General features: G+C 42.0%; 1 protein-coding gene across 2 annotated transcripts in view; it reads left to right on the top strand.

Annotated features, from left to right (window-relative positions):
• Positions 1–19519, top strand: part of LOC131544599 (A disintegrin and metalloproteinase with thrombospondin motifs 7) — an 82386-nt gene that overhangs the window by 2255 nt on the left and 60612 nt on the right. Inside the window, exons 2-7 of one of the 2 annotated variants that reach the window (XM_058782937.1) lie at positions 581–948; positions 7637–7814; positions 7929–8122; positions 11967–12050; positions 14457–14581; positions 19080–19229. In XM_058782937.1, coding sequence (XP_058638920.1) covers positions 581–948; positions 7637–7814; positions 7929–8122; positions 11967–12050; positions 14457–14581; positions 19080–19229 — 1099 coding nt within the window. Of the gene's footprint in view, positions 1–580; positions 949–7636; positions 7815–7928; positions 8123–11966; positions 12051–14456; positions 14582–19079; positions 19230–19519 lie in introns of those variants that run through there. The other variant, XM_058782939.1, reaches the window with a different exon arrangement.

Raw genomic sequence — 19519 nt, 5'->3', positions numbered from 1 at the left:
AATATTTACAGAAGCCTGCAAACAGCAGTAATGGCTGGAATAATGAGGACATGTCTTGCCTGGAAGACATTTACATTTGAGAGAACATTATGTGAATATCTGAGTTGTTTGAAGCTCTTGAGCATAATACCAATTTGAACAACGCATTTTATGCCATTTGTACATGCAAGGCTTAAAAAAAATGTAACTAAAAATGTTGAAAATAAATGTCATTTTTTCCCTGGTTGTTGTATAGTATTTATTTATCTTACCACTAACAATTTTGTAAGGCAGAATAAGTTGAAGGCTGCTTGTTGGATCAATAAAGGTCATATCATTCAACTACTAATTACTTTACAGAGAGTTTACTAATCTATTTGAGGTAAACAAATTGATAGCTAAAGTAGTTACAAGCTAAGTAGTAGTTACTAGGCCCAAAGTGTGAACTTGACATTCGATGTTAAGTAAGAACGGCAGATGCAACATCTGTATTATTTTTTTTTCATCTGTTTTGTGTTACAGCACCATACTATTTAACTAATCCACTTAATGTGTGTGGCGGCTTTTTATCCTAATAGTTATTACCCTGGTGTTTTTGCAGATAGTTCTCCTAATGGATTTCCTAACTACGAAGTTGTTCATCCTATCAGAGTAGATTCATCGGGACATTTTTTGTCCAATCATGTGTCCCACCATGTGAGTCGAATTCAAAGGAGAGAGACATCAAAAAACAAAGAGAGCCTGGCCCAGGTTTTTTACCATCTGCAGTATGGTGGTCAAGACCTGCAATTTAACCTCACCCTAAACCCTCATCTACTAGCGCCTGGATTCCTCACAGAGTGGAGATATGGTGGTCTGCAACGGTCTACATTAAATAGCCATAGCCACTCTCTCTGCTACTTCCTGGGAGACGTCTGGAGCAGTACACTGAAGTGGGGTCAAGCAGCCCTGAGCACTTGCAATGGCCTGGTGAGTCAATAAGTATATGTGCATTTTGATGTTCTCATGTAGAAGTACAAAAATCTGGAAATATTTGATCAAACAATGCTAATAATATTTCTTACTGACGCTGAACAACATTCTGTTCTACTTATAATTTACCTTATATTTAGGGATATAAAGGAATTTGATTAAATTCAAGCCTGTGGTGATTGTTTTTTGTTGGTGGGTACCCAGCGATGAATCTGTGGGCTCCCCTAGACGTCCTTAGTGACCCCTTCATAACAGGGCCTGGGCAACATTCCCAGAAGTCTCCCGTGATGACAGCTTTGTAGATAGGTTAAGGTTAGAGGTTAGAGCAGAGGTTAAGGTTATGATTGTTTGGAAGAAACATTGTTTCAAGACAAAGGATGTTGATACAGGTGATCCATATAATCCAGAAAAATGGCTCACTTGGTTAAAACCCATCAAGCCACTTACACAAACAGCTGACCCTGTCTTTTTTATATAAATAGAGAGCAAACTGATTTAGGGTCATTGGCATAGCATAGTTTTCATGGTCAATTTATTTTATTACATAAATACATAAATTCATTTCTTGTATAATAAGTATGTAATTTCTGTATTAAATTCATGAATTATGGTGGAGGGGTGGCAAGGGTGTGGGTTTGATTTTGATATTGGTGAGGACATAAAAGTAGTAAACCCCTAACCCTCCTTGATATATGTTTTATCGTAACTTCATGTAATATAAAGCCTTTAATTACAGATAAATAGTCAAAACACTCACAAAGGGAGTTCATGTCAGTATGTTCCTCAGACAATAATTTCAGTTCTGTATTTCATGATACAGTATATGTTCGTAAAGATGCATACGTCATTTAATTTTAAAAAAGTTGGTTCAGTGACAAACACAACTTTCACATGCATCTGATTAACAAATGAACCACACACTGCTATTTTGCTATTATTCATTGTGTGGATATTTCAGCAAATGGTTTGTTCCCTATCAGTCAGTCACGTTCGACGTAACGTCAGTGTGACTGACTAATGGGATCTCGCCCGAGAGCCCAATCACCTTCGAGTGTTAACAAAACAAGCCAATGACAGTTGGCGTGCGTGTTTCCCCACGTGCACCCCGCTCCGCAGTGCGAGTATAAAAGGAGAGCGCGTGCAAACGCACATCAGCTTTTCGCTTTGGAGCCGAGCCATTTTTCGCGAATCTCCGAGAGTGTCTGCAAGACAGCAAATGAAGCAGTTGGTGTTACGGCGCGTCAGCGGAGGTTGCTGTCCAGTGATGCTGCTTCAGCACTTCTCTAAAAGAGCATTTCTAAAAGAGCAATATCTAAAAGAGCTCCACGAGCGACGGGCGTCTTTTAAAGATGGCTTCCCGCTTGTGTGTTTCTGGATGTGGTCGTTTCCTGGCTTCATCTGACGGTCACGATCGCTGTGTCTCATGCTTGGGCTTTCTCGTGGGAACATGACCATCGCGATGCTGCGCTCCAGATACCTCCTCGTCAAACGGGAGGTATCCCCCTTGCCATGCCCCGTTCTAGCTCCTCCGGTTCTCGGAGGGCTACTTCGGCTCATGGTCAGGGTAACCTGAGGATCACAGTTCCCGGACGAGCCCTCGGGATCCCCGGTCAGGGCAGGGCCCAGCCTCTCGTTCGGAGCACCAGCGGATGACAGGATGTCGATCGCTGCATCGGAGGGCGAGCTAGGCTCTGGAGATGATGATTCGGCTGCGCTGCCTCCGTCAGGAAAAGTGGCGTTGTCTGAGTCAGATCCAGAGCTGACTGCTATGCTTTCCCGGGCCGCTGAGAGCATGGGGCTGCACTGGAGGCCGCCTCCTTCTCCCGAACGCTCGAGGCTGGACGATTGGTTCCTGGGGGCGCAGGCCGATCGCCGGCAGCCACCTCCGGTTCCATTCTTCCCAGAGGTGCATCAAGAGGTGACTAGGTCTTGGAAGGCACCTTTTTCTGCCCGAAACAGGCCTGGCCCCTCCTCCGCCCTCACCACCCTCGACGGTGGGGCGGCTCAAGGGTATGTGGAGATCCCCCCAGTCGAGCGCGCTATTGCCATGCAGCTCTGCCCGCAAAGCACCGCCGCCTGGAGGGGTAATCCACGCCTTCCGTCCAGGGCCTGTAAGTTCTCGTCCGCTCTGACGGCCAAGGCTTACAGTGCTGCTGGACAGGCCGCTTCTGCCCTGCACGCCATGGCCCTCCTGCAAGTCCACCAGGCCAAGGCGTTGAAGCAGTTGCACGAGGGTGGTGCTGACCCAGGTGTGCTGCAGGAACTGTGCACAGCGACGGACCTCGCCCTAAGGGCGACGAAAGTCACGGCGCGGGCTCTGGGTCAGACGATGTCCACATTGGTGGTCCAGGAGCGCCATCTATGGCTGACCTTGGCAGATATGAGGGAGTCTGACAAGCATCGCTTCTTGGTCTCCCCGATCTCCCAGGCCGGCCTATTCGGCGAAGCGGTGGAGGGCTTTGCCCAACAGTTCTCCGCCGCACAGAAGCAGCCGGAGGCATTTCATCATATCCTGCCCCGGCGGTCTGCTGCTGTCTCCACCCAGCCACCGACTGCTCGTTGCCGAGGGCGCCCTCCTGCGGCCTCCACCTCCACTCCAGCTCGGCCCCAGCAGCAGCCTTCACAACGGCCGCAGGGCGACCCGGAGTCTCTGGATCCTGCTCTTCAGGAGATGGTGACCGCACCACTCCTTCCCCCGGAGGAGGGCCGGGTAGAGAATCTTTTGTTCCTTTTTATTTAGCTCCCCAGCCAGTGGTACCCAAAATTTAAAAAAAAGAGCAGTTTCCCTTTTCTCTGGGTCCCAAGAGGGCCAGGATGGCGGTGCACAAGAGACAATCTCTACACCCCCATCCCCCTCCCCTTTCGCCAGCGGGCAGCAGGGTCCGGTCCGAGGACGCAATGCCTTCTCCCGTGCCCCCTGCCCAACCGTGGAGCCAGGTAAATGTTGCACCGCGCACTCAGACCCCACTCTGGGACGCACTGCCTTCCGAGTTGGGTCCCTGTGCTCCACTTCGCTGCCTGTCCGTCCACTCGATTGAGTTGCAGCGATCGACCTGATTCGGGTCAACTGGGAAAAGAGCAAACTCTTCCCTGTGCAGAGGATCTCTTTTCTCGGCATGGAGTTGGACTCGGTCAACCTCACAGCACGTCTCTCAGTAGAGCGTGCTCAGTCGATGCTGAATTGCCTGGAGTCTTTCCAGCGCAAGAGGGTGGTTCCACTGAAACAGTTTCAGAGGCTCCTGGGGCATATGGCATCTGCAGCTGCTGTCACGCCGCTCGGGTTGCTTCATATGAGACCACTTCAGCATTGGCTTCACGACCAGGTCCCGAGATGGGCATGGCGACGCGGCACGTACCGGGTCTCTGTCACCCCGTCCTGCCGTCAGACCTTCAGCCCGTGGTCGGACCTTGCCTTTCTTCGGGCAGGAGTGCCCCTAGTGCAAGTGTCCAGGCATGTTGTTGTATCAACAGATGCCTCTGCCATGGGCTGGGGTGCCATGTGCAACGGGCACGCAGCTGCGAGGCTCTGGACAGGGCCCCGACTGCAGTGGCATATCAACTGCCTCGAGTTGCTAGCAGTATGGCTTGCTCTGCGCCGCTTCAAATCGCTGCTACACGACAAGCATGTACTGGTCCATACAGACAACACTGCGACCATTGCGTACATCAACCACCAGGGTGGTCTACGCTCCCGTCGCATGTTGCAACTCGCCCGCCATCTCCTCCTTTGGAGTCAGAAGTATCTGAGGTCGCTTCGCGCCGTTCAAGTCCCAGGCGAGCTCAATCGTGCAGCCGACGAGCTTTCACGTCAGCCTGCCCTTCCGGGAGAATGGCGACTCCACCCGAGACAGTCCAGCTGATTTGGAGACGCTTTTGGGACGCTCAGGTAGACCTGTTTGGTTCCCCGAACTGATGCTCCTCGCGACAGCCCCTCCTTGGCAAATTCCTCTGAGGAGGGATCTCCTTTCTCAGAGAGGGGGCACTCTCTGGCACCCGCGTCCAGACTTGTGGAATCTCCACATGTGGTCCGTGGATGGGACGCGGAGGTTCTAGGTGGGCTACCTCCAGCGGTAGTAAACACCATCACTTCAGCTAGAGCCCCGTCTACAAGACACGCTTACAGGCTGAAGTGGAACCTGTTCGTCGATTGGTGCTCTTCCCGCCGGGAAGGCCTGATCAGGGTCGTGCTATCCTTCCTGCAAGATGGGTTGGAGCGAAGGCTGTCTCCCTCCACCCTCAAAGTGTATGTTGCCGCTATTGCCGCACATCATGATGCAGTAGACGGTAAGTCTGTCGGGAAGCACGACTTGGTCATCAGGTTCCTCAGAGGGGCGAGGAGGTTAAATCCTCCGCGCCCTCATCTGGTACCCTCTTGGGATCTCCCCTCGGTCCTGACGGCCTTGAAGGAGGAGCCCTTCGAGCTTCTGCAGTCAGTAGAGCTTAAGTTTCTGTCATTGAAGACAGTGCTCCTCACAGCATTGGCCCCGGTCAAGAGGGTAGGGGACCTGCAGGCATTTTTGGTCGACGATTCGTGCCTAGAATTCGTGCCTAGAATTCGTGCCGGGTAACTCTCACGTTGTCCTGAGACCCCGGCCTGGATATGTGCCCAAAGTTCCTACCACGCCCTTTAGGGATCAGGTGGTGAACGTGCAAGCGCTGCCCCGGGAGGAGGCAGACCCAGCCATTGCTCTGCTCTGTCCCGTCCGCGCCTTGCGCGTTTACATGGACTGCACGCAGAGCTTCAGGACCTCAGACCAGCTCTTTGTCTGCTTCGGAGGACAGCAGAAGGGAAAGGCTGTCTCCAAACAAAGACTCGCCCACTGGATAGTGGAGGCTATAATCTTAGCTTATCAGGCTCAACACTTGCCGTGCCCCTTCGGAGTAAGAGCACATTCTACGAGAGGTGTTGCTTCTTCCTGGGCATTGGCACGGGGCGCCTCAATAGCAGACATCTGTAGAGCTGCTGGCTGGGCGACACCTAACACGTTTGCGAGATTCTATAATCTCCGTGTAGAGCCCGTGTCCTCCCGTGTACTCACCTCAGGTGGCCAGTAACACAGGACCCACTCGGTGTCGATCACGCTTGCTGTGCCATTCCCCTCTACGGACCGGATACGTGCGCTTTTACTGCTTCTCAGTTCAGTTCCCCTTGGCGAACCCTGTTGAAGTTCCTCCCGCACCCTCGGCAGGTCAGCCCTTGTTCTGGGCTAGGTGCCCGTGTGTTGTGATTCCCTTTGGGTGATCCCACATGTGTATTTTCCACGGTACGACTCCCCTCACGGTGAGCCCGTGTCTTTCCCTGGCAGAGACCTTCTGCCGTCTCTGCTGTGTATTGATCTCCCCAGGCTGGCTGAGTCTACCTCAGAGACTTCCATATGTAGTACTGCCTAGGCCAGTCCATATGAGTAATCTCCACATGGTACCTCCTTTACGCAGGATGTGGCTTCCGTAGCGTTCCCCTACTTGGAGTACGCTGGGAACAGCAGTGGCTGTCATCTCTGCCTAAGCCCTGTCCTATCTTCTGTCCCAACTGGTGTGGGGGGACTTGCCGGCTTCCGCAGGGCACTGGAAGGGGTCAGCAATAGTGGCGTTTTCCAAGGGATCCCATTAGTCAGTCACACTGACGTTACGTCGAACGTGACTGACTGATAGGGAAAGTCTCGGTTACGTATGTAACCCTCGTTCCCTGAAGGAGGGAACGGAGACGTAACGTCCCGTCGCCACAGTTGCTGTACCACCGCTGTACGGCTGGGGCACACAGTCTCGGCTCCTCACCGAAAAACTGATGTGCGTTTGCACGCGCTCTCCTTTTATACCCGCACTGCGGGGCGGGGTGCGCGTGGCGAAACACGCACGCCAACTGTCATTAGCTTGTTTTGTTAACACTCGAAGGTGATTGGGCTCTCGGGCGAGATCCCATTAGTCAGTCACACTGACGTTACATCTCCGTTCCCTCCTTCAGGGAATGAGGGTTACATACGTAACCGAGACGTTTCATGCATTTAGTTTAACAGCATCATGTTAAAAATGGTAAACTTGATCATTTAGCTGAACTGTGCACATGCAGTTTAAACACTTATGTTATGTTCTTGTTCTGTTCATGCAATAAATCAGTGCCCTGTAGTAAGCAGGGTTTTCTAGCATGTTTACTTGACTTTCTCAGGTGCTGAGAATATATATTTATATATATAAAAAAAAAAACTTTTGTCAGAAAAGTCACATGGTTCACCTAGCATTCAAAAACATGCAGGGGAAAACAATATTCACAAGGTCGGTGTTCTTAAAACATCAGAATTTGTTTTAACAAAGCTAAGGTTGTTTCATGTTATAAAAATTAATGTAGTGTGGCTCCCATAAAAAAATTATAGTATTTATAAATTAATAATTCATTATGTTTAAAAAAAAAAAAACATTTTACCATGAAAATATATTCACAAACCTTATTAAAAAGAATTTTAAAGAATTTTTTTTTTCTTAGTGTAGTTGATTACTGACCCTCAATGCTGGAAAAAGTTAAAGTTGTTACCATTCTGCGTAAAACTCTGTTTAATACTTAGGAATAATAAGTAGTAGGTGCCCTGTGGCAAAATATACAACCGTAGCGAAAAAGACAGTGAATGTGGATTGCATGGGTATACGCTGTTTAATTTTATGTCATGTTACTTTGACCTTGTATTCTCTGTAGAGAGGGCTGTTCAAGCTCTCAGAAGAGGAATTCTTCATTAGTCCGCTGGAGTCAGCACAAGAAAAGTCAGCCCCACAGGCTCATGCAGTCTATAAGCGACATGCTGTCCACTCAGAACACCAGCTTGTGCAGCCTCTGTTTGGGGAGCACACAGCTAATGCGACCTGTGGGGTCAGAGGTAAGACTTTGGGGCATAGGATTCAAAGGGGCTAAATAATTTATGAACAGATGTCTTTCATGATTAAAGCACATCATGCATTAATAATCCAAGGTCATTTTTAATCATCTTTAGATCCTTTAGGAGGTGCAAAGCAGGTGGAGAGGCAAAGAGAGCGCTGGGAGAGACGGCAACATCGCAGACGGATTAGACAGCGCTCCATAAGCACTGAGAAGTGGGTAGAGACTCTGGTAGTGGCTGACCCTAAAATGGTGGAGTATCATGGGAGCAAAGGAGTTTCGAGCTATGTGCTCTCTGTCATGAATATTGTGAGTAACAGTCCTATCTATAAATAATTAATGGTGTTTTCCAAGGCAAGCACCGCTATTACTGTTGCTCATACTTATTCTAAACCCTTAAAGAGATCACTGTCCTGTCATCATTTACTAACCCTCATGTTATTCCAAACCTGTACAGTATGTGTATTTTTTGGAATTGGTGTTTTTTCTTATACTGTATATACACTGAAAGTCAATGGGGTTCAGTTCTGTTTTGAACCTCACTGACTTTCACTATATAAACTAAAACAGTAAAACAAAAGTAAAACTTTTTATCTTCCACAGAAGAAAGTAAGTCATACAGGTTTGGAATGACATTAGGGTGATTCAGTTTTAATTTAAATTTTTGGAAGAACTGTCCCTTAAGCATGAAAGGTGCAGTACAAAGATTTGGCCCTCTAAAACTATGGAAGCGTGTTTCTGCCACAGAATTAAAAAAAGGTAGTTGTGAATTTTTATCTCAAAATTTGATTTTGTTTTTGTCAGAATTATGATCTATAAACTCAGAATTCTCGCAATTTTGATTTTTTTTTCTGCGACAGAATAAAAAAGGTAATTGCAACTTTTTATCTCACAATTTGGACTTTGTTTCTTGCAATTCTGAGCAAAAAGTCAGGATTGCAAGATATAAACTCAGAATTGCAAGAAAAAAGTCAGAAGTCTAGTTTGCATCTCGCAATTCTGTTTTTTTTCCCCCGCCACAGAACAAAAAGGTAACTTTTCATCTCACTATTCTGAGTTTGTAAGTCTGCACTGTGAGATATAACCTCAGAAAACAAGTCAGGATTGTGTGAAACAAAGTCACAATTACCTTTTTAATTTTCTTATTCTGAGGCAAAAACAGGCTTCCATAGAAAACCGCAAGTTACTCGTGGAGGAATTTTTATTTTTATTTTGGTAACTACACAAGTTCTTTAGCACAGATGAATATGATGGTTAGCACTTATTTATGTACTTGTCAATAATTGCTTTTTTCTCAGTATAATCTTCTATACTACAACTTTAAGTATTAAATTTCTGCATATATCTCATCCTGTGACACTTTCTGCCACAGTGTTCTATTACTTTTCATCTGGGGAATGGTTAGGTAGTTGAAAATAATCCCATGATCAAAACATACACTTACATTCACTAGCGTTCACATTTTAAGCAACAACCTTAAAATCCTAGCAACCACCTGGCATTGTGGTGGCAGGTTCAACTTCTCACATTTTCTTATATATACTGTTTTACAAAAATATTCGTTCACTGTGTTCATCCAGCTTATTCACGTTATAGCTGATAATTGTAGTAGTAGACTGTGATCTACTTCTAAGTATAAGATCCAATGTATGATTAGACTTGTTTCTAAGGTGAACAAATTGTCAATCGTCTTCCCTCTTAGTCTCCACGTTGTCAGGAACACCTATGGAAAGTGTTCAAAAAGTTTTCAAATCCGTATTTTTCTTTTTTCATTCTTAACTCTGACATGTTGTTTCAAACTATCCTCATTTCATCCCTTCAGCTTTCACCTCGCTGACTCTCTTCTCCTCAAATAGCTACATTATGCCTTTAGGCAGCACTCATTCTGCTAGTTGCACTCATTCTGAGCTGGATCGAAGTCAGCTGACCGTGTTACTGATCCAGTCTGTTAGGTATATTTTCCAAAATATCCTGTGTATGCTTTGTCTGGCTCCTGTTTTTGTGGAGTGAAAAGCCTTCAGGGAAAAAAAGTTTTCCATTCCAGACACTTGGTTGGTATTGAAGAACATTCTATAAAGGGGAAACATTCCATTATCCTCAGTTTCCTGCCAGGCTGCTCCTCTTGTAGGTCTGTCCTGCTGCTTATGTACAACAAGAGTTGGCGGGAGTTTTAGGTCTGGCAATATAGACTCATTGCTGCAGTATTTTACTTGTGTTTGTGTATTGTTGAGCAGGCTAAAGAGGGTAATAAACCAATTCAGAATCAAAGTGAGGAATGCAGAGCTACAGTAAGTAAAAGAGGCTGTTGTATAAATGGTTTAGACACAAATGTTCCACATTTTAGTAAGCTACCTTGCTGTCTACTGCTGACATAAGAAGGAATATTCTAAAAGTGCAGTCACATTTACCATTGCTCTGCAAATCGTCTTAAATCGATGTGAATGGATATTTCAAAAGATTTCTCTTTGCAGATTCAAGTTGATCACATGGAGTTGAATCTTTGATATGCTTTTTTGGTATTCTCTTGGGAAAAATTAGTAGAAAGTGGTCCAACATGTTCATCTGAAGTGATTTTTCAAAAAGAAAAACTGAAAAAAATAGGCAAACACAGTGTACTCCATTAACTTACTGTACCTACTATAGCCTCTTGTTTGCAGTTTAAAGAATCAGTTGAGAGGAAGAATTATTTGGGCTTCAGGCACCATTGAGCTCTTGAAATTCTCTCTCCAGCAAACATACTGCACCACTGCTGATATGTATTCACAGTGCCTTTTTACTAAATATGTCATTACAAATTCATTACAAGTAGTGGTTTACATTTTCTGAACATACCGGTAATAGGATTTGTTATGCAATTCCTAAGATGTTCTGAGTGGTTGTTATTTCATTGCTATGCAATTGCTTGGGTGTTCTGATGGTTGGCAAGCAATTCCTAATTGGGTGCTAGGGTGTTCTGGGTGAATACTAGATGGTTACTTACTTACTGGTCCAAGTCAAAAGGTCCAGTCTCTATGATATTCTGGTCTCTAGATATGGCTTGTGTCTCTTAATACATGCAAATCTTAACGACTTTCATGTGTTTTATCTGTCAGGCCAGATTGCTTAAAAAAGTAAAAGTACACTTCTGCTTGAAAAGCAATATGATATTAGATTTCATTCATGTCTGTAGCTTAAGCAAGGATGAGTTATGCCCAGAAATTCGCTAATTAATTGCAATGACTAATGCTACTTCTCACCTTGCTAAATATATTTGCCAACATATTCCATGTAAGCGTAATGGAACATTAGTACCTGCAACCTGAAAAATCAAGGTATTATAATAAAGTTAACCAGACTTTGAGAGTGCCATAGACTCATCAAAGATCAGATTAATGTCAGTAGAAGTTGCTTCACCTCAAAAAGATAGAACGGCTTCAAAGGTTCCTCATTAATTCACTGGAACATTTTGTAATGAGCACCACAGAAGCATAGAAATGCCTCATCACATTTCAGACTACATTTAACTCAAGTAGAGCTTTGATATGAGAGCAGAACTTCTAAGCATCTCACCAACAGAGAATCTGTTTGTGCTAAACTCCTTAGTTCAGTATCAGTATGTCAGTCATATCAAGTGTTCTTGAGTTCTTTCTGTGACTTATTTTGGTTACTTCTCTGCATGGGAATTCTATTTAGGGGGGGCTTCAGCTCCACTGTCTTTCATCTAAGCCCCTGTAAAGATCTGCGATTAACTTGGCTGTCATCGCTCCTAAAAATCTGTCATTATGTGATCTCTCCTCAGGCTTGCTGAAAACAGCGGCTGCAGTAAGCTATCTGAGGTTACTTCACTCTAAATCCTTCCCGTACCAATCATTAAAAACGTTACAACATTAAGTATTATTGTTCCCTCTTGTCAGTGGCCAGATCATTGGCAACATAAGGCTCCACACACAGCTGACACAGATACTCTATCCAGTTCTCTTGCTTTCATCCAAATGCTCTCCAGTCCAGAGGAATCAAAACAAACTGCCATTACTGCCCAAAGATTTTGACCCAAAATGTATAAACCACTGCAGTAGAAGGGTTGTGATGTTAGATTAGCTTCAAATCGACATGACATTTCAGATAATATTTCAATTATTTACAAATTCATATGTGAGAATGTTGTGTTTTATAGGTGGCAGGGTTATTTCGGGATGCCAGCATTGGAAATGCCATCAACATTGCTGTCGTGCGTCTCATTCTGCTGGAAAAGGACGAGGTAAGTGAAATGACAAAGCAGTGATGCAAACCCTTGCTCTAAAAATACATGGCAGACAGTCTGAGTCAATATTATTGCTGCAAAACAGACTAGGTGCACTATGACCACGTACACACGGCAAGGTTTTGGTGGTGATGACTGCATTTAAATGTGGGAATGAATCACCTAATTCAGGGGTCTGCAACTGTTTTTGGTTTATGTTGGTAATCACTGTTCGTCACTTTTTGCTTTGGTGGCTTAATCTGAGGAATATTTCCCATATGTGTCACCACATGGGTTTTTGAAGAGAAAAAGAAAAAATACTATCAAAAAAGCATATTTTAAATTTGGTATATTGATGGTAAATTGGTAGAGTTGTAGCTGTTAGAGAACATTATTATTATTATTAATATTATTTGCAGTTAAATAATATTTCTCTCTCTCTCATGCCAGAATCTAACCCTTTTACATACATGCCTTAGGTTGCAGAGTTGCTCCTGAAATTTGTTTATTGGCATAGTGATAACCATAGCAATTGTTTGGATTCATGGCTGCAAACAAGAAACATAATTAAGAACAGTTTATGTCATTGGGTGTTAGTTTCTTATTCCCAAATTAATTGTAATATTAACCACTGGACAACACTGGTGAGAACACTGAACCACAGAGAGCAGCTCACTGAAAAAATACAGACTTGGAAAAACTGTCAAGACATCATTGTGATTTGCTTCCTCCACATCTGGAGAACAGAGACACACATGTCTGATGTGCTTTTAAATACGTCATTAAAACTAGTTGTTCAGTTTGTTTGTTTGTTTCAGACTTTGTGTAAATATGGTTGTCACTCCTGTAAATAACCAAATTCTGTGTGTGCAAAGTAGTATTAAGCACTCAGAAGAAGAGTGACAACAGTATTTTAGCTGTTCAGTGTGAATCTTGTTACAAGAATTTTATCAAAGGTTGTAGTTTGGGTTATTAGCATTTACAGAGATGGAATTTATTCCAAATATTCGCTCATTTTGCCATGAATTAATAACAAACTTGCAAATTAACGTGGGTATATGTTTACATCTGAAAGACTGTGGCCAGGGGTCATTTTTGAGGTGCTTTCTCCCAGTGATGTATGCGTAAAAGCAGGACTTCTCAACTCTGGCCCTCAAGGTCCACTTTCCTGCACTTTCCTGAGCTTGGCTCTAACCTTGATCAAACTCACCTGCCTGTAGCTTTCTAGTAATCCTGAAGACCTACAGTATATTAGCTTGTTCAACTAAACTCCACTGGAAAGTGGACCTTGAGGGACAGAGTTGAGAACCCCTGCAGATTAGTTCACCCAAAAATGACAATTCTGTCATCAATTACAGAATTGGTTTCAGTAAACACTGAATCATTGAACTATTTTGGTAACTTGAAACAATAGTTTGTTATCAATGCTTTTGGGAAAAGTACCCAAGATTGGTTTGAAATGCCATGTGCTCAAATATGCCTCCTTAAAATAAGCACACGGTTATCAATTTATAAACTGGGCTAGTTGAGGCTGTGAAATCTACAAATCACCAAATATTTGACCCTGGACCGCAAAACCAGTCATAAGTAGCACAGGTATATTTGTAGCAATAGCCAACAACACATTGTATGGGTCAAAATTATCTATTTTTCCTTTGTGCCAAAAATCATTAGGAAATTAAGTAAAGATCGTGTTCCATGAAGATATTTTGTAAATTTCCTACCATAAATATATCAAAACCTAATTTTGATTAGTAATATGCATTTCTAAGAACTTCATTTGGACAACTTTAAATGTGATTTTCTCAATATTTTGATTTTTTGCACCCACAGATTCCAGATTTGCAAATAGTTGTATCTCAGCCAAATATTGCCCTATCCTAACAAACCATACATCAAGCTTATTTATCCAGCTTTCAGATGATGTATAAATCTCAATTTCTAAAAATGGACCCTTATGACTGGTTTTGTGGTCCAGGGTCACATATGGAAAGCTCTTTGATTAGAGTTGAATCATTACTTTCATACACTGTAAAAAGTGATAAGTTGACTTAACTTAAAAAAAATTAGGAAACCCGTTGCCTTAAAATTATTAAGTAAATAATAATTAAAAAAAAAAAAAGTTAAGTCAACTTGACAATTCACTTAACTTATTTTTTTAAATGATCATTTACTTAAAAATTTTAAGGCAACGGGTTTCCTCAATTTTTTTAAGTTAAGTCAACTTATCACTTTTTACAGTGTAAATTTTCATTCCTCAACATGATACCTTAAATAAAAGCTCAAATTTTTAGTTGCCTTTCAAATTAATAATAAAGTAGTAATACTTCTTTAAACTCAATAATTAGGTCATACTTCATACATACAAACTTTACATATACAATTTTCCCATTTTATGTATTTAATTATTTTATATGTTATCAGGAGGATTTGAAAATTTCCCATCATGCAGACAACAGCCTGAACAGCTTCTGTAAATGGCAGAAAGGCATCAATATGAAGGATGATGATCATCCAGTCCATCATGATGTGGCTGTCCTCATTACTAGGTACACGTGGCCTAAATGTAACTAAAATTGCATTGCTTTGCATATACAGTGGGTACGGAAAGTATTCAGACCCCCTTAAATTTTTCACTCTTTGTTATATTGCAGCCATTTGCTAAAATCATTTAAGTTCATTTTTTCCCTCTTTAATGTACACACAGCACCCCATATTGACAGAAAAACACAGAATTGTTGACATTTTTGCAGATTTATTAAAAAAGAAAAACTGAAATATCACATGGTCCTAAGTATTCAGACCCTTTGCTCAGTATTTAGTAGAAGCACCCTTTTGATCTAATACAGCCATGAGTCTTTTTGGGAAAGATGCAACAAGTTTTTCACACCTGGATTTGGGGACCCTCTGCCTTTCCTCCTTGCAGATCCTCTCCAGTTCTGTCAGGTTGGATGGTAAACGTTGGTGGACAGCCATTTTTAGGTCTCTCCAGAGATGCTCAATTGGGTTTAACCCTCTGGTTGTGTTCGGACTCCAGTCACTCTTGTTGTGTTCCCGTCCAAAAATGACCGGACTCCAAACAATTGCTTATAAATCTGTCATTATGCTATATTATCACTAAATATTGGATTCATTCTTTTTGTCAACTTGTTTTCTTTCATTTAGGACTGGTTTTGTGTTTCTATTTGCATCTGATTATTCGTAGGCCTCATTTATCCGAAAGTAGGCCCCCCCTTTTTTTGGGAGAAAAAAGCATTTTTTATGAATAATTTTCACATTATGAGATAAAAAATTATGAAAATTTGCACGGTTTCTCACACTAGTGTGCTTTAATGATTAATCAAGAAGTTTGGTTTTAAATGCTTTTATTTTGTACAAAATTGCACAAAGTCACACTTGTCAAAAATGGCCGGCCATTGAAAGTGAATGGGGAAGAATGAAAATAAGAGAAACAACTACCGTAGTATTCAGGAGCATGTTGTGCTTGCAAACATAAAGGCCTTGGACCTGTGCGTGTGTGGATGCATGTATACTCACACTATCACACACACACACACACACACAACGCACACACACACACGCGCACACACACACATCTATGCATACAAACTATTGTGAGTATTACACCTATTTCATCCTACCCTGAACTGCATGCAATATGCTTTTATGAATCTGATATTATAACTCTCTTTTTCTCACACACACACACACACACACACATGCTCAAACTGCCTTGTCTTTGGCCTGCATTGACTTCAAAATAATCTTTTTTCCATCCTTTGACCAGAACGTTACATCAACTTCAGCTGGTCCCTCAAAATCAGAAGATTGCTCCTCTTCAGTTGTTGCAAGGTTTTCAGCTTGTTCAGTGATGTTTTCCTCTTCCAATATATCTTGCAATGCATCTTCACTGTAAGATTCATCTTCAGTTGTCCCTTCCTAGGCATTTGTATGCTCTAGCATTTATTTGTAAACTTTTGTCTACTCTGTGAGAACATGAAAGCCTCAAAACCTATTGTCATAATGTTTTGTCTAGAATGTGGTGAAAGAAAATATTCTTTTGAAGTCAGTGCAGGCTAAAGACAAGGCAGTTTGAGCATGTGTGTGTGTGTGTGTGTGTGTGTGTGAGTGATAGAGAGAGAGAGAGTTATAATATCAGATTCATAACAGCATATTCCATGCAGTTCAGGGTAGGATGAAATAGGTGTGACTTTGTGCAATTTTGTACAAAATAAAAGCATTTAAAACCAAACTTCTTGATTAATCATTAAAGCACACTAGTGTGAGAAACAGTGCAAATTTTCATAATTTTTTATCTCACAATGTGAAAATTATTCATAAAAAATGCTTTTTTCACCCAAAAAATGAGGTGCCTACTTTTGGATAAATGAGGCCTACGAATAATCAGATGCAAATAGAAACACAAAACCAGTCCTAAATAAAAGAAAACAAGTTGACAAAAAGATTGAATCCAATATTTGGTGATAATATAGCAAAATGAGAGATTTATGGGCAATTGTTCGGAGTCCGGTCATTTTTGACCGGGAACACCACAAGTGTGACTTTTTGCAATTTTGTACAAAATAAAAGCATTTAAAACCAAACTTCTTGATTAATCATTAAAGCACACTAGTGTGAGAAACCGTGCAAATTTTTATAATTTTTCGTTTAATATTGTGAAAATTATTCATAAAAAATGTTTTTTTTACTCAAAAAATGAGGTACCTACTCTCAGATAAATGAGGCTTACGATTAATCAGAAGCAAATAGAAACACAAAACCAGTCCTAAATGAAAGAAAACAAGTTGACAAAAAGAATGAATCCAATATTTGGTGATAATATAGCATAATGACAGATTTATAAGCAATTTTTTGGAGTCCGGTCATTTTTGACCGGGAACACGACAAGTGTGACTTTTTTCAATTTTGTACAAAATAAAAGCGTTTAACACCAAACTTCCTGATTAATCATTAAAGCACACTAGTGTGATAAACAGTGCAAATTTTTATAATTTTTCGATTAATATTGTGAAAATTATTCATAAAAATAAAAAAATTCACTCAAAAAATTAGGTACCTACTCTCAGATAAATGAGGCTTACGATTAATCAGATGCAAATAGAAACACAAAACCAGTCCTAAATGAAAGAAAACGAGTTGACAAAAAGAATGAATCCAATATTTGGTGATAATATAGCATAATTACAGATTTATAAGCAATTTTTTGGAGTCCGGTCATTTTTGACCGGGAACACGACAAGTGTGACTTTTTTCAATTTTGTACAAAATAAAAGCTTTTAAAACCAAACTTCCTGATTAATCATTAAAGCACACTAGTGTGATAAACAGTGAAAATTTTTATAATTTTTCGTTTAATGTGAAAATTATTCATAAAAATAAAAAAATTCACTCTAAAAATGAGGTACCTACTCTCAGATAAATTAGGCTTACAATTAATCAGATGCAAATAGAAACACAAAACCAGTCCTAAATGAAAGAAAACAAGTTGATAAAAGAATGAATCCAATATTTAGTGATAATATAGCATAATGACAGATTTATAAGCAGTTGTTTGAGTCCGGTCATTTTGACCGAACACAACAAGTGTTACTAGGTGAAATAAAACCCACAAAAAAATCCGAAAATTAAAAAAAAATTTATGAGAAGTACTTATACCCTATGTGAACAAAGTCAGTAAGTTTGAGTCCAATGCGATAACGTTAACTAGTATTTTCGGAAAAAAGAAAATCCTCTTCGGGTCAATTTGACCCGAACACAACCAGAGGGTTAAGTCAGGGCTCTGGCTGGGCCATTCAAGAACAGTCACAGAGTTGTTGTGAAGCCACTCCTTCGTTATTTTAGCTGTGTGCTTAGGGTCATTGTCTTGTTGGAAGGTAAACCTTCGGCCCAGTCTGAGGTCCTGAGCACTCTGGAGAAGGTTTTCGTCCAGGATATCCCTGTACTTGGCCGCATTCATCGTTCCCTCGATTGCAACCAGTCGTCCTGTCCCTGCAGCTGAAAAACACCCCCACAGCATGATGCTGCCACCACCATGCTTCACTGTTGGGACTGTATTGGACAGGTGATGAGCAGTGCCTGGTCTTCTCCACACATACCGCTTAGAATTAAGGCCAAAAAGTTATATCTTGGTCTCATCAGACCAGAGAACCTTATTTCTCACCATCTTGGAGTCCTTCAGGTGTTTTTTAGCAAACGCCATGCGGGCTTTCATGTGTCTTGCACTGAGGAGAGGCTTCCGTCGGGCCACTCTGCCATAAAGCCCCGACTGGTGGAGGGCTGCAGTGATGGTTGACTTTCTACAACTTTCTCCCATCTCCCGACTGCATCTCTGGAGCTCAGCCACAGTGATCTTTGGGTTCTTCTTTACCTCTCTCACCAAGGCTCTTCTCCCCCGATAGCTCAGTTTGGCCGGACGGCCAGCTCTAGGAAAGGTTCTGGTCGTCCCAAATGTCTTCCATTTAAGGATTATGGAGGCCACTGTGCTCTTAGCAACCTTAAGTGCAGCAGAAATGTTTTTGTAACCTTGGCCAGATCTGTGCCTTGCCACAATTCTGTCTCTGAGCTCTTCAGGCAGTTCCTTTGACCTCATGATTCTCATTTGCTCTGACATGCACTGTGAGCTGTAAGGTCTTATATAGACAGGTGTGTGGCTTTCCTAATCAAGTCCAATCAGTATAATCAAACACAGCTGGACTCAAATGAAGGTGTAGAACCATCTCAAGGATGATCAGAAGAAATGGACAGCACCTGAGTTAAATATATGAGTGTCACAGCAAAGGGTCTGAATACTTAGGACCATGTAATATTTCAGTTTTTCTTTTTTAATAAATCTGCAAAAATGTCAACAATTCTGTGTTTTTCTGTCAATATGGGGTGCTGTGTGTAAATTAATGAGGAAAAAAAATGAACTTAAATGATTTTAGCAAATGGCTGCAATATAACAAAGAGTGAAAAATTTAAGGGGGTCTGAATACTTTCCGTACCCACTGTACATAATACACGTGTTAACCATTTTCTATGACACAGAAAAGACATTTGTGCCGCCATCAATAAGCCTTGTGAGACACTGGGACTGTCTCATGTGGCTGGAATGTGCCAACCTCACCGCAGCTGCAGCATCAATGAAGACACAGGCCTGACCCTGGCATTTACAATCGCACATGAGCTCGGCCACAAGTAAGTCCTTTAACACAGATTACATATACTGTATACAAATATATTTACAAGTTAGGTATACTTTTGAAAGATTATTGATGAAATTTCCATGTGTAGATTTTTAAAGATTATTAATGGAATTTCCGTGTGTATATACTGTACCTTTATACACCTTTCAAAGGTTTTTAAGACCACAGGAAGCAAAAATGAACTCAAGTGGACTGTTGTGTACACATTTCTAGACTTCCTCAAATTTGGTCAAGAAGAAAGGCTCTGTGACATACAGTACATGTTGACATGCTTTCTGTAAT

This window comes from Onychostoma macrolepis, chromosome 07, assembly GCF_012432095.1.
Source record: "Onychostoma macrolepis isolate SWU-2019 chromosome 07, ASM1243209v1, whole genome shotgun sequence".
Lineage (NCBI taxonomy): Eukaryota > Metazoa > Chordata > Actinopteri > Cypriniformes > Cyprinidae > Onychostoma > Onychostoma macrolepis.
The sequence above is the reverse complement of the archived record's forward strand: the minus strand, read 5'-3'. Positions and strand labels throughout refer to the sequence as shown.